The sequence below is a fragment of the Triticum dicoccoides genome, chromosome 1A (assembly GCF_002162155.2).
Source record: "Triticum dicoccoides isolate Atlit2015 ecotype Zavitan chromosome 1A, WEW_v2.0, whole genome shotgun sequence".
Classification (NCBI taxonomy): Eukaryota; Viridiplantae; Streptophyta; class Magnoliopsida; order Poales; family Poaceae; genus Triticum; species Triticum dicoccoides.
The window spans coordinates 62,890,560-62,905,906 of record NC_041380.1 but is presented as its reverse complement, the minus strand read 5'-3'; the positions used below and the strand labels follow the sequence as shown (position 1 = coordinate 62,905,906).

Genomic DNA, 15,347 nt, shown 5'->3' with positions numbered 1-15,347 from the left:
CAAAAGAAAACTAAGTGTTACCACTGCTTCCTGGACTACTGGTGCATTTTTCAGGCAATAAGGATTGGCGCCATAGTTAGTCGTTTGTGTATATGTGCAGCTTAGCAAAGCATGCAGTGGCTAGCTGGTCTCCATTTTTGTTAATCCTGAGTTATATATTGTGAAATCAAAATTCATATATCTATTCCAACTAAAATTGTCTGTATGCCAGATAAACCTCTTCGGGCAAACTAGTAGGAATTTGACCAACAAATCATTGCAGCACCAAAATATCAGGTTTGTCTTGATGCACTACAAAGAATTCTGGGCAAAACAATTATACTCATTAAGCTGTGACAACAGTTCTGCAAGAACTTTGTTGTGATACAAGGATGAAGAGACTAAAAACTACAACGTTTGCATGGAGAAATATTGCGCTCTTGGATGCACGCAATGAAACCTAGTAAACCAGAACCACATCAGAGACGCCATTCTTCCCTTCTCCAAAATCTTGCGCTCTTGGATGCATCCAAAAGCATCAACCGCCCTCCATTCCCCCCTTCAAAATGTAGCCCCCCAGCCAACCGGGCAATAGATTTCGTTGCCTATTCATCATCAGAAAAGTTGTCCAAAGGGACCTCGCTCGGTTTAGCCACATCAGAATCCTGCCGAGTAAACAAAACATTAGTTAATTATACAGGTGCATGTGTTGTTGTACTCGCACAAATAATGCTATATCCAGATGATTTTTACCTGTGCTTTATCCCAGTCCTTCAATTTGGAACCAAGCATGTATGTGTCACGTAGAGGGGCCCACCCTGGCTCATCTTCACCTTTGCCAATATTCTAATAAGTAGATCAATTATGAGTTACATGCACAGAAATCCACAATTAAAGTTCAGTTATATATGCAACACTGTAGTAAAAATATGTTGCAAAATACTTAGAAACCTGCAGTTCAGCTACTTAATTACTCCAACCAGCGAACTAGCAGCTTAATTGGATAAACCAATGATCCAGCTTTATTTTACTATACTGTTAGGATCCCCTGTTCACCCGATGATTATGGTAGGTATACTGGTATTTATCCCCCAACTACTCATATATCTTTTTCAAAATTGCTAGCCTCAATAAATTAGACAGTGTTCAAACTCCACTATGCCACCACGGTCACGTTCATATGCAAAAGAGAATGGGGACGCAACGGGCTTTGCTTTAATGTCTAATGTCAAGTTGCACTGTGGTAATTTTTCCAGCTATTAGCTTACATGTTTCAACCATGCATAGTATCATTTTCTTTGTACACCAAATAACTAGTTTCAAAATCAAGTCTTGTTTGAAATTTAGTGTGACTGCTTGATACACTAGCAACGATGACTTCCATTGTCCACAAATTTAATCAGACAACACAACATTAACACCTACTCCCTCCGTCCCATAATATAAGAACGTTTTTGACACTAGTGTAGTGTCAAAAACGTTCTTATATTATGAGACGGAGGGAGTAATACATAAGCCCCTAAACTGAAGGGACAGACTTTTAGGGGTTGTTTGGATAGCATGTTCTGACAGAATCCGTTTAAGTAAAACTGATTTCACCCCGAGGTTGTTAGCCCGAACTGAGTGCTCAGAGCCAAACTGCGAGTACTCGGGGGACACTATGAGCAAGCTAGCAAAAAAATTGTGGACTAGCACAGGGGAGACTCTTGATTGGTGAATGGAAAACTGATTTCTATTGCCAGCAGTTGGGCTGTATTTATAGTACAATGGAGGGTCGGTTCCTGAAGTTTAAACCGACTATGGCTGCTAGTACAAGCAAACCCTGAATTTGCTACTACCTGTCTAGATGCATTCACTTCCTTATTAAGAGAGCTCTACCTGACCTGTATCTTATCCTGAAATGCTGCTACGATAAGATAACCTGCTCCTAGCAGCATATTTTGACTTATGTTGCTGTGTTGAAGAGACTTCTGTTGACAGGGTTTAACCCACAGAGGTTAGCGCAAACTCTGTTTGCATATCATAGTCCATCTGTGGATTACTAGAACTTATTTTGTCTAAACTCATAATTTTGCGTTTATGGAAAATCGACTATCGTTTTTACAAAAATGCATTCTCTCATGAAGCAACAAAAGCCAGTCTCAGATAGTTTCTTCCGTGACATTAATGCCGCCGCCATGAAGGATTGTGCCACCTCTTGCCAGTCATCATTTTTGCAACGATTACTCATCGTCGCCACCGACGTTTCCCCCCTCCACCACTGTCGGCCCTCGGCCATCGTCGCCGTCGCTTCCGCCCCACGCCACTGCTGGCCCTCGCCCATGGTCATCGCCGTTGCTTCCGCCCTACGCCACTACCGGCCCTCACCCATTGTCACCAGCGACGCCTCAGCCTTACGTGACTATGCCACTGCCGACCCTCACCCAGAGCCGCCGACGCCACTCCCATGGTCCTCGTTCAGTAACTACAGTTTCTATGTGAATCTGCTGTTTTGGCTGTCCGTGGAGGATGTATAAGAGCAAGCTACTGCTTGAGGAGATCGAATCTTCCTACCACAGAGCATGCGGACGACGTGACAATAGCTCCAGGGAGTCCCTTGCTGGATGTTGCTGCCACCAGCAACGCTGATGCTACTTCCTACAGTTCACATGGTGCTGCTCTCAGGAGGATGGAGAAGACATCTTGCTCGGCCAAAGCTGTGATTTCGATCTCAGCGAGATAAGCAGGATGCAGCTGCTTATCGCAGCGGCCTCACAATCAGAAAGGTAATGCAGTATTTCTTCAATAGCATCATCATGCTCGGCCAAAGCTGTTGCACAGAGTCGATGATTACATGTGTGTCCGTCAAGGGAGAGAGAGTTCAGGGACAAAGGAAAAACTATTTAATACTCTCATCCAAATTTGAAGTTTTCAAGTCCAAACGACATCCTATAAATCAGCTTCAACAAAACAACAACCTAAAACTGGTTTTCCTAAAAAATCCTATCAAAACTGGTTATGCTAACACTTCCTCCAAATACTAGTTATCCAAACAATCACTTAAAAAGAAAGAAGTAGGTGTAACTACCTTTGAGAACTTGGAAGATCCCTGGCCTTGTTGTCCTTCGTTAGATGGTACAGAGTGTTTTGCCAAAGCTACAAGGACGAACAGGAAACCAATCAGCCCATTTGGATATCATTCACAGTTCAAAAAAAAAGTATAGAAATGGTTGTGAGCATCAAAACTAAACACAGAAGATAGGCATCATGTGCACAATCATGCGTCAATATGATGGTGTGCTAGCATCAAAAGAAATATAGCATGTGACATCTCCAGCTGTTTTCAGTTATAATTGATTTTCAAGGTTATCTGCAAATTCAAACCCTCTAAAAATGTAAGCAGTTATATGCCTCTCCCAACACTTGGTCATTCAGTGGCCCATGAAATGGTGATGTTTATAGAGTAGAAAGCAGACATGTATCATGTCCATTGCAACACTAACTAACATCAAGCTGAGCTTTGAAGCTCCAGATTGCACCTAATTAGTTAAAGGCTTGATAAACTATGAGTCCAGATCTGTTTTCCACAAGTTTCACTCTGCAATTGAGATGTTTGAAAAGAAGATTTCACATAATTCTTTTCAAGCTTGATTAAACAACAACCATTCTTACAAGATTTCAGAAATAACAACACCCGGATCGCCAAGTTATATGTCATATTGTGATGACATGGGGTCATGGATGCATGCTGATATTTCATTCTTGGATACAGATTGAAAGCGGAAAGGAAAGAAGAGGCAGTTAACATGTTTTGCATAAGGCTGATCTGTTTCAAACAAAAATGGATAAAGATAACCAGATTGTAATAGTGGTGACTAACTGGCATTTCATACAGCAAATTGTATTTCAGACTACTATCCTGTCTAATAGGAAACATGTTCGATCATCCTGTCAACAAATTATTTGAGTTGTCCCATGCCCACTAAAGCTTTTCTTTTCAAGATAATTAATAGATAATGATAATACAAAGTTTGACCATCCACAAATTAGAAGTCCAAAAAAGTAGGCAGAATCAGATGAATTTTAAAATATTGGAGGAAGTCAATAGCATTGAAAAGGAAAAGGTCATACATTTGACATCTTTACTTCTTGATGGATTCAAACCTTTCCTAGTCTGTCGCTTGCTCACCTGAAAAAAAAACAAATTTTAAGACCTACTAATTAGCTAACACGAGGTTTTCCAAAGTATATACAAAATAGAGTGCAGGGCCATATTTAGGAAAGAACCTAAACGTTCCAATAGGTTCCAATTCTTAAGGATTCCAATGAAGTTAATCAAGTAACCTACACCAGAAGAACTCCTAAGGATTCAAATCCTCCAAAACCATAATGAAATTCGTTTGAATCAAATAAGCGCATAGTAGGTAAGTAACTAAGTGTGGAACTAATTGCAGCTTGAACTAAGCAAATCTCTTTCTCGAATATATACAGGCAACTGAACCGAGTGTGATATGTATGAGAGAGAGTTGCCCTATGTTGTTCATTAGAAAGCGATGTGAAAGGTATCACGGAGCCCCATCCAAGTCTTAGGATAACTGGCGTTGCATAGCATATTTTGCTGAACGCCCCAAAAAAATTAGAACCACAAATTCACCTTAGGATGAGAATCCATGGAAGATCCCTAGAATGAGTAATTATATACACAACAAACAGAGCAACATATATGTCTAGCAGTTAAGAAAAGACAAGTGTGCTTACCTCATTGAACAACCTGACAACTGCATCATCAATAGAGTACATGAAAAGATGTTGGAGAACAAGCGGTGAGTTTAGAGAAGTTTGATATTAGACGGAAGCAAAATGACATAGTAGAAAACAGAACATTACCTCCTTGGGTTGCAACCTTGATAAGCATCTTTTCTTTGTTGTCAATAGCATTCTCGGGTATTTTATGACCCTTCTGCGCAGCCTACATTTGCCACGAAACAAGAGGTCATGCCCTGAACACAAACGCATTCTAAGTGCAAGGTGAATTAGCGAGCAAGCGAATGAGGTGTAGCATACAATGCGCTTCTCCTTGCGGGCCTCTCCCTTGGACTTGTGCTCGTCCGCCTCCTCGGCCAACTTGGCGGCGACCAATTTCTTGTCCGCTGACAGAATCGGACCCTAGCAACAAGAAGAAAAGGTGTTAGCCCCCCCTTTTATGTTATGCATCATCATGACAGAAATGTAAAAACGTTGAGAACTAGCGGAGTATAACCAACCAATGGGTTGTCAGCGAGCTTCTTCTCCATGATCTTGGTGAAGGAGGCCTGGAAAGCCCTGCAGCCTTCCTGGAACATGGTGACCGCCCTTTCCCCGTCGGATTCCCCGCCGGAGCTGGAGGCCTCCTCCTCGGACGAGGGGGCCTCTTTGAGGTCGTCGTCGCCATTGGGAGCAGCATCACGTTGCTTCGGCGGCGGCCGTGGCTGCGACCTTCGTGGTCGGGCTTCGGCATCGTCGTCGTCGTCGGAGTTGTAGTCGCGGGCGCGCTTCTCGAGCAGCTTGAGGAACTTGGCGCTCGGCTTGCGGCGGCGGCGGGTGGCGTCGTCGGGGCCCTTCAGCTTCTTGTTCTTCTTGTTGGGGTTGCCCTTCCCCTTGTTCTTGCGCTTGTGGGGGTTCCCGGCGGCGGCGGCGGCGGCGGCGGCCGGTGCGGGTTGCGCGGGGGAGTCCGCCATGGACGGAGCCCGTTAGGCTGTAGGTTTTGCCTCTCGGCGGCGGCCTCCTCTTACTTCGCAGGTCAGTGACGACGGCTAGCGTAGCGTGCGGCGGTGGCGAACTTGGTGAGGGCACGGCGGTGGCGGGCTCGCGCAATGGGGAATTGGGGAACGGGGATTTAGGATTTAGGGTTTAGGTGCGGTAAGGCCGCCGGATGGAGAAGTACGGTGTTGCCCTGGGCTGGGCTAAAAGCAAAGGAAATGTGCCGCTGGTAGTCCTCGGTTTTTCTCCTGTGGAGTAGCAGTTGTTATGGGCCGTAGTGGTTTATGTATCTCTTCCACCGGCTTTTCTCCTGTTTTATGTGTTTCTGCATTGGTTTTTATGGGTTTCCCTATTATTATTATTCTTCAACGCATCACGTGGAATTTTTTTATCAGTTTTGCTAAAGCACATCTAGATGTGCCATAAATATTGCACATCTAAGTCATATGTCATTGATCTTACATTGAGATTCGTGTGAATATTTTTTTTCTCTTTTTTCTTTTTCTCTTTATGCCTGATTCACTCACTTAGATGTGCAATAACTAGAGCCCATCTAGATGTGCCCTAGACACACCCTTTTTTTATACATGTCAAACACTTTTTAAATGCCTTATGTACATTTTTAGATACATGTTTTTGAAATTTTAAAAATATGTGTTAAAACATTTAAGTAGATGTTGAAATGTTTTTTCAAATGATAAAAGATAATTTATTTAACTAGGTCAACATTCTTGTCGCATAGTATAAATATTATTTTAAATATCACCAAAACTTAAAATTTTGTTACAATTTTCTAAATGTGACTTATATTTTTGTGAATTTTATGCAACATTTTTTAGTTAAGTGAAATTTTTTTACATTGTATAAACTTCTTTTGAAAATGTCACCAACATTTCTACGAAAAGCTTGGACATTTTTTATGTACATAATTTTAATGCCATTAAATTTTTAAAAGTTGCATCAATATGTTTCTAACATTGAATAAACATTTTTTAATGTCACAAACATTTTCCTGAAACATGTGAACTTTTTTATGTATAATTTATTAATGCCATTAACATATTAAAAAATCTGTGAAGATTGTTTTAGCACTGCATAAACATTTTAAATATAAATAATTACAATCTAGGATATTTCATAATATAAGTTAAATTATAAAAGAACAAAAATAGGAATAAACGAGCGAACGAAGCAGCATCCCACTCGGCTATGTTTAATGGGCCAGCTGTAACGCCCCGAGACCGAGCCCGTTGCGCCAGGTGTCTTCCAGTTATTCGTTGTTATTGCATTGTCATTCGCTTGCGTGTTGCATCTTGTCATGTCATCATGCGCATTTGCATCATCATGTTTTCAAAACTTGCATCCGTCCCGGCCTCCCCGTTCCTTCTGTTGTCCGTTCTGAGTCCAACCACGCTTGCACGAGTCCGCGGCATGTCCGAAATATTATTTTATAAGTGGCCGGAAATGTTCTCGGAATGGGTTGAAAGTTGGCGTGTGGTCTTATTATAGTGTAGATAGACCGCCTGTCAAGTTTCATCGCATTTGGAATCCGTTTGACGCCCCAACGGTTAACTATAGCGACAATATAGTCGGTCAAAACATCGGACGTTTTCAGTCTCCGGAAACAGATGCCGGGCCCTCTCTCTCTTCTCCCCTCGCAGTCTCGCCACAACCCACCTAGTCCATCCTCCTACCCCTCTTCGCGTCCGGAGCCGTCCGATGCGATCGCACGGTCCGAAAACCCTCTCTGCGCAATGCATCGAACCCCTCGCGCGCGTCCGGAAGTTGTCCCGAACCCGACCCGAACAGTTGTCACCGTTGGACTCAAAACATCCCCGAACATCTACAAAACGTCTCCGTTTTTCTATTTGGGCTACCTAACCTATTTTTCCCGTCCGTCCGATTAAGACCGGAGGGACCAAATGCCCCTATCCAAAAATCCACTTACTATATATAGACCAATCCCCTAGACAGCAACCCTAAAATCTAGGTCTTTTGTCCTCCCTCAGCCGCCGCCACACTCCACCGAATCCACATCGGGATCCTCCCATTCCTCCTCCCACCAACCAGAGCTCGAGCCCGAGCTCTTCGATTCGAAGCCACCAGAGAACCTCGCCGTCGGTGACCTCGTTCCTCTCCCTTCCTCGTTTTTCTTTCAATTCCCCCTTGTTCCTCTCCCTCACCCCGCAGCCATGGGGCTTCGCAGGTCCCATCCATGGCCGCCCGATGGAGTACAGCACCGTCAACCGCAAGAACCGTCTGCCTCATCTCCGTCTATGACCGGAGCCGCCGTCCTCGCCCAGATCCGCGCCGCCTGCAGTCCTTCTGCTCGATCCGGATGGGATCAAGGCCGTGCCCCTCGTCCGCACGCCCTTGTTTAGCTCGATCCAGAGGAGAGGACCCCGCCATCGTCAAGCTCCTCTCGAAGCTTTTCTTCGCCATTGTTGTTCGGCGTCGTCGATGCCCGCCATGGGAGAAATTCAAGCAGCTCCTCCCATGAAGCCCTGATGCGCCAAGTTCCGCCTCCGGTCGATCCTGCTGCGGCAAGTCCCGCGCCGCGCCGTTCTGCTCCGCTCCCGGCAGCCTCCACCTCGCCTGCCCGTGAAGCTCCATCCGCTGCTGCTGCCCCGTTTCGCCAAGCGCCGTGCCCCTGCTTCGTCTCGCTGCGGGAGGAGCAGCGAGTCAGCGCCCAGCCTCCCTGAACAAAGGACGAGCGCCTCGCCCACTCGCGTTGACCAGCCCTGCCTCGCTGACCTGCTCGACCGCCAGATCCGCGCGCGCCTGGGCCGGCCTCGCCTCGGCCCAGCTGGCGGCCTACCAGCTCCTCCACTGACTGGGCTTGGCCCATGGTGTGGCCCAGTCCGCCCCAGTTTTGGCCCCGTAGTGTTTTTTTATTGACTGGCGATTTGTCTATTATTCCAGAGACAACAGTTTTGCAGGAAACCCCCTAAACAACATGCATATAATAACTCTCAATTGGTGCATCGGATTAAAATGATTTATATATGAAAAATGCTTAGAATTATGTGTAGGTTAATTATATCCAACTTTCATGCATGTTTGGAATGTTTAAAATTGCTGTTTGTTTAATTTTGCCCCTATGTCATGTTAAAATGCTTTAATTCATAACTTAATAACCGTAGCTTGGTTTTAAATAAACTTTATATGTAAATGGCGTGGAAAAATGCCTTTGCATGTTTAACAACTATAAAATATGGTTTAGGGCAGAACAGTATCAAACTTAATATATGCATATGAGGATTTTCCGGACTTGTTGCTTGTTGTTTCGGCCTCATTTAAACTTGCCTAGATAGGTAGTTTTCATTTGCTTCACCCTCTTGCCATGTTTAACAACATTTAATACTGTTGGGTACATAAACAAGATCGAACTAAATAAGTCATGTGGTGTTTCGTCAATATGCAACGGAGTTGCATATTGAGCTCCACTTAATTTGTAGGGTTGTTTGTGCACTTTGCCATGCCATGCTTCAATAAACCGGACATGCATCATAATTTCTTGTGCATCATGCCATGTCTATGTGGTGGTTGTTTAGTATATTGTTTGCTTTCTTTCCGGTGTACTTCTTCTCGGTAATCCGGTAATATCGCGTTTGTGAGAATCCGTTCGACTTGTTGGGGAACGTAGTAATTTTAAAATATTTTCCTACGCACACGCAAGATCATGGTGATGCATAGCAACGAGAAAGGGGAGAGTGTTGTCTACGTACCCTCGTAGACCGGAAGCGGAAGCGTTAGCACAACGCGGTTGATGTAGTCGTACGTCTTCACGGCCCGACCGATCAAGTACCGAAACTATGGCACCTCTGAGTTCTAGCACACGTTCAGCTCGATGACGATCCCCGGACTCCGATCCAGCAGAATGTCGGGGAAGAGTTTCGTCAGCACGACGGCGTGGTGACGATCTTGATGTTCTACCGTCGCAGGGCTTCGCCTAAGCACCGCTACAATATTATCGAGGATTATGGTGGAGGAGGGCACCGCACACGGCTAATAGATCTCAAGGATCAATTGTTGTGTCTAGAGGTGCCCCCCTGCCCCCGTATATAAAGGAGCAAGGGGGAGGGGCGGCCGGCCAGGAGGAGGTGCGCCAGGGAGGAGTCCTACTCCTCCCGGGAGTAGGACTCCCTCCTTTCCTTGTCCAACTAGGAGAGGGGGAAGGAAGGGAGAGAGGAGAGAAAGGAAAGGGGGGGCGACGCCCCTCCCTCCTTGTCCAATTCGGACTAGAGGGGGAGGGGGCGTGCAGCCTGCCCTGGCCGCCCCTCCTCTGCTCCACTTTGGGCCCATGAGGCCCATTAACCCCCGGGGGGTTCCGGTAACCCCTGGTACTCCGTTTTATATCCGATAACTCCCGGAACCATTCCTGTGTCCGAATATAGTCGTCCAATATATCAATCTTTATGTCTCGACTATTTCGAGACTCCTCGTTATGTCCGTGATCACATCCGGGACTCCGAACAACCTTCGGTACATCAAAATATATAAACTCATAATGAAACTGTCATCGTAACGTTAAGCGTGCGGACCCTACCGGTTCAAGAACAATGTAGACATGACCGAGACATGTCTCCGGTCAATAACCAATAGCGGAACCTGGATGCTCATATTGGCTCCTACATATTCTACGAAGATCTTTTATCGGTCAGACCGCATAACAACATACGTTGTTCCCTTTGTCATCGGTATGTTACTTGCCCGAGATTTGATCGTCGGTATCTCAATACCTAGTTCAATCTCATTACCGGCAAGTCTCTTTACTCGTTCCGTAATACATCATCCCGCAACTAACTTATTAGTTGCAATGCTTGCAAGGCTTATGTGATGTGCATTACCGAGAGGGCCCAGAGATACCTCTCCGACAATCGGAGTGACAAATCCTAATCTCGAAATACGCCAACCCAACAAGTACCTTCGGAGACACCTGTAGAGCACCTTTATAATCACCCAGTTACGTTGTGACGTTTGGTAGCACATAAAGTGTTCCTCCGGTAAATGGGAGTTGCATAATCTCATAGTCATAGGAACATGTATAAGTCATGAAGAAAGCAATAGCAACAAACTAAACGATCAAGTGCTAAGCTAACGGAATGGGTCAAGTCAATCACATCATTATCCTAATGATGTGATCCTGTTAATCAAATGACAACTCATGTCTATGGTTAGGAAACATAACCATCTTTGATCAACGAGCTAGTCAAGTAGAGGCATATTAGTGACACTCTGTTTGTCTATGTATTCATACATGTATTATGTTTCCGGTTAATACAATTCTAGCATGAATAATAAACATTTATCATGATATAAGGAAATAAATAATAACTTTATTATTGCCTCTAGGGCATATTTCCTTCAGTCTCCCACTTGCACTAGAGTCAATAATCTAGTTCACATCGCCATGTGATTTAATACCAATAGTTCACATCACCATATGATTAACACTCATAGTTCACATTGACATGTGACCAACACCCAAAGGGTTTTCTAGAGTCAATAATCTAGTTCACATCGCTATGTGATTAACACCGAAAGAGTACTAAGGTGTGATCATGTTTTGCTTGTGAGATAATTTTAGTCAACGGGTCTGCCACATTCAGATCCATACGTATTTTGCAAATTTCTATGTCAACAATGCTCTGCACGAAGCTACTCTAGCTAATTGCTCCCACTTCCAATATGTATCCAGATTGAGATTGAGAGTCATCTGGATCAGTGTCAAAACTTGCATCGACGTAACCCTTTACGACGAACCTTTTGTCACCTCCATAATCGAGAAATATATCCTTATTCCACTAAGGATAATTTTTACCAATGTCCAGTGATCTACTCCTAGATCACTATTGTACTCCCTTGCCAAACTCAAGGTAGGGTATACAATAGGTCTGGTACACAACATGGCATACTTTATAGAACCTATGGCTGAGGCATAGGGAATGACTTTCATTCTCTCTCTATCTTCTGCCGTGGTCGGGTTTTGAGTCTTACTCAACTTCACTCCTTGTAACACGGGCAAGAACTCCTTTTTGACTGTTCTATTTTGAACTACTTCAAAATTTTGTCAAGGTTTGTACTCATTGAAAAACTTATCAAGCATCTTGATCTATCTCTATAGATCTTGATGCTCAATATGTAAGCAGCTTCACCAAGGTCTTTCTTTGAAAAACTCCTTTCAAACATTCCTTTATGCTTTGCAGAATAATTCTACATTATCTCCGATCAACAATATGTCATTCACATATACCTATCAGAAATGCTGTAATGCTCCCACTCACTTTCTTGTAAATACAGGCTTCACCGCAAGTCTGTATAAAACTATATGCTTTGGTCAACTTATCAAAGCGTATATTCCAACTCCGAGATGCTTGCACCAGTCCATAGATGGATCACTGGAGCTTGCATATTTTGTTAGTACCTTTAGGATTGACAAAACCTTCTGGTTGCATCATATACAACACTTCTTTAATAAATCCATTAAGGAATGCAGTTTTGTTTATCCACTTGCCAGATTTCATAAAATGCGGCAACTGCTAACATGATTCGGACAGACTTAAGCATAGATACGAGTGAGAAACTCTCATCGTAGTCAACACCTTGAACTTGTCAAAAACCTTTTTGCGACAATTCTAGCTTTGTAGATAGTGACACTACTATCAGCGTCCGTCTTCCTCTTGAAGATCCATTTAATATCAATGGCTCGCCGATCAATGGGCAAGTCAATCAAAGTCCATACTTTGTTCTTATACATAGATCTCATCTCGGATTTCATGGCCTCAAGCCATTTCGCGGAATCTGGGCTCATCATCGCTTCCTCATAGTTCGTAGGCTCGTCATGGTCAAGTAACATGACCTCTAGAACAGGTTACCGTTTCACTCTGGTGCGGATATCACTCTGGTTTACCTACGAGGTTCGGTAGTAACTTGATCTGAAGTTACATAATCATCATCATTAGCTTCCTCACTAATTGGTGTAGTAGTCACAGGAATAGATTTCTGTGATGAACTACTTTCCAATAAGGGAGAAGGTACAGTTACCTCATCAAGTTCTACTTTCCTCCCACTCATTTCTTTCGAGAGAAACTCTTTCTCTAGAAAGGATCCATTCTCAGCAACAAATATCTTGCCTTCGGATCTGTGATAGAAGGTGTATCCAACATTTTCTTTTGGGTATCCTATGAAGACGCACTTCTCTGATTTGGGTTTGAGCTTATCAGGTTGAAACTTTTTCACATAAGCATTGCAACCTCAAACTTTAAGAAACGACAGCTTAGGTTTCTTGCCAAACCATAGTTCATACGGTCTCGTCTCAACGGATTTAGATGGTGCCCTATTTAACGTGAATGTAGCTGTCTCTAATGCATAACCTCAAAATGATAGCGGTAAATCAGTAAGAGACGTCACAGATCGCACCATATCTAATAAAGCACAGTTACGACGTTCGGACGCACCATTACACTATGGTGTTTCAGGTGGCGTGAGTAGTGAAACTATTTCACATTGTTTTAACTGAAGGCCAAACTCGTAACTCAAATATTTTACTTATGCGATCATATCGTAGAAACTTTTATTTTGTTACGATGATTCTCCACTTCACTCTGAAATTCTTTGAACTTTTCAAATGTTTCAGACTTGTGTTTCATCAAGTAGATATACTCATATCTGCTCAAATCATCTGTGAAGGTGAGAAAATAACGATATCCGCCACGAGCCTCAACATTCATTGGACCACCTACATCTGTATGTATGATTTCCAACAAATCCGTTGCTCTCTCAATAGTACCGAAGAACGGCGTTTTAGTCATCTTACCCATGAGGTACGGTTCGCAAGTACCAAGTGATTCATAATCAAGTGGTTCCAAAAGTCCATCAGCATGGAGTTTCTTCATGCGCTTTACACCAATATGACCTAAACGGCAGTGCCACAAATAAGTTGCACTATCATTATTAACTTCGCATCTTTTGGTTTCAATATTATGAATATGTGTATCACTACGATCGAGATCCAACGAACCATTTTCATTGGGTGTGTAACCATATATGTAAACAGAACAACAATTTATTCTCTTACTTAAATGAATAACCGTATTGCAATAAACATGATCAAATCATATTCATGCTCAATGCAAATACCAAATAACACTTATTTAGGTTCAACACTAATCCCGAAAGTATAGAGAGTGTGCGATGATGATCATATCAATCTTGGAACCCCTTCCAACACACATCGTCACTTCACCCTTAACTAATCTCTGTTCATTCTGCAACTCCCGTTTCGAGTTACTACTCTTAGCAACTGAACCAGTATCAAATACCGGGGGGTTGCTACGAACACTAGTAAAATACACATCAATAATCCATATATCAAATATACCTTTGTTCACTTTGCCATCCTTCTTATTCGCCAAATACTTGGGGCAGTTCCGCTTCAAGTGACCAGTCCCTTTGCATTAGAAGCACTTAGTCTCAGGCTTAGGACCAGACTTGGGCTTCTTCACTTGAGCAGCAACTTGCTTGCCGTTCTTCTTGAAGTTCCCCTTCTTCCCTTTGCCCTTTTCTTGAAACTAGTGGTCTTGTCTACCATCAACACTTGATATTTTTCTTGATTTCTACCTTCGTTGATTTCAGCATTACGAAGAGCTTGGGAATCGTTTCCGTTATCCCTTGCATATCATAGTTCATCATGAAGTTCTACTAACTTGGTGATGGTGACTAGAGAATTCTGTCAATCACTATCTTATCTGGAAGATTAACTCCCACTTGATTCAAGCGATTGTAGTACCCAGACAATCTGAGCACATGCTCACTGCTTGAGCTATTCTCCTCCATCTTTTAGCTATAGAACTTGTTGAAGACTTCATATCTCTCAACTCGGGTATTTGCTTGAAATATTAACTTCAACTCCTGGAACATCTCATATGGTCCATGACGTTCAAAACGTCTTTGAAGCCCCGATTCTAAGCCATTTAAGCATGGTGCACTAAACTATCAAGTAGTCATCATATTGAGCTAGCCAAACGTTCATAACATCTGCATCTGCTCCTGCAATAGGCCTGTCATCTAGCGGTGCATTAAGGACATAATTCTTCTATGCAGCAATGAGGATAATCCTCAGATCACGGATCCAATCCGCATCATTGCTACTAACATCTTTCAACTTAATTTTCTCTAGGAACATATCAAAAATAAAACAGGGGAGCTAAACGTGAGCTATTGATCTACAACATAGATATGCTAATACTACCAGGACTAAGTTCATGAATTAAAGTTCAAGTAATCATATTACTTAAGAACTCCCACTTAGACAGACATCCCTCTAATCTTCTATGTGATCACGTGATCCATATCAACTAAACCATGCTCAATCATCACGTGAGATGGAGTAGTATCAATGGTGAACATCACTATGTTGATCATATCTACTATATGATTCACGCTCGACCTTTCGGTCTCCGTGTTCCGAGGCCATATCTGTTATATGCTAGGCTCGTCAAGTTTAACCTGATTATTCCGCGTGTGCAACTGTTTTGCACCCGTTGTATTTGAACGTAGAGCCTATCACACCCGATCATCACGTGGTGTCTCAGCACGAAGAACTTTCGCAACGGTGCATACTCAGGGAGAACACTTATACTTTGATA

The 15,347-nt window shown here is 43.2% G+C and overlaps 1 protein-coding gene across 1 annotated transcript; it reads right to left on the bottom strand.

The window, feature by feature from the left end:
- Positions 1–212: 212 nt before the first annotated feature.
- LOC119363118 (RRP15-like protein) lies at positions 213–5,867 on the bottom strand. Its single transcript, XM_037628427.1, has 8 exons — positions 5,223–5,867; positions 5,023–5,124; positions 4,846–4,927; positions 4,717–4,736; positions 4,090–4,147; positions 3,047–3,114; positions 733–825; positions 213–644 (listed from the first exon to the last, which is right to left on the bottom strand). Exons 1-8 carry the CDS (start codon positions 5,673–5,675, stop codon positions 585–587), a joined length of 936 nt encoding a protein of 311 aa, XP_037484324.1. The 5' UTR covers positions 5,676–5,867; the 3' UTR covers positions 213–584.
- Between the last annotated feature and the right edge of the window lie 9,480 nt (positions 5,868–15,347).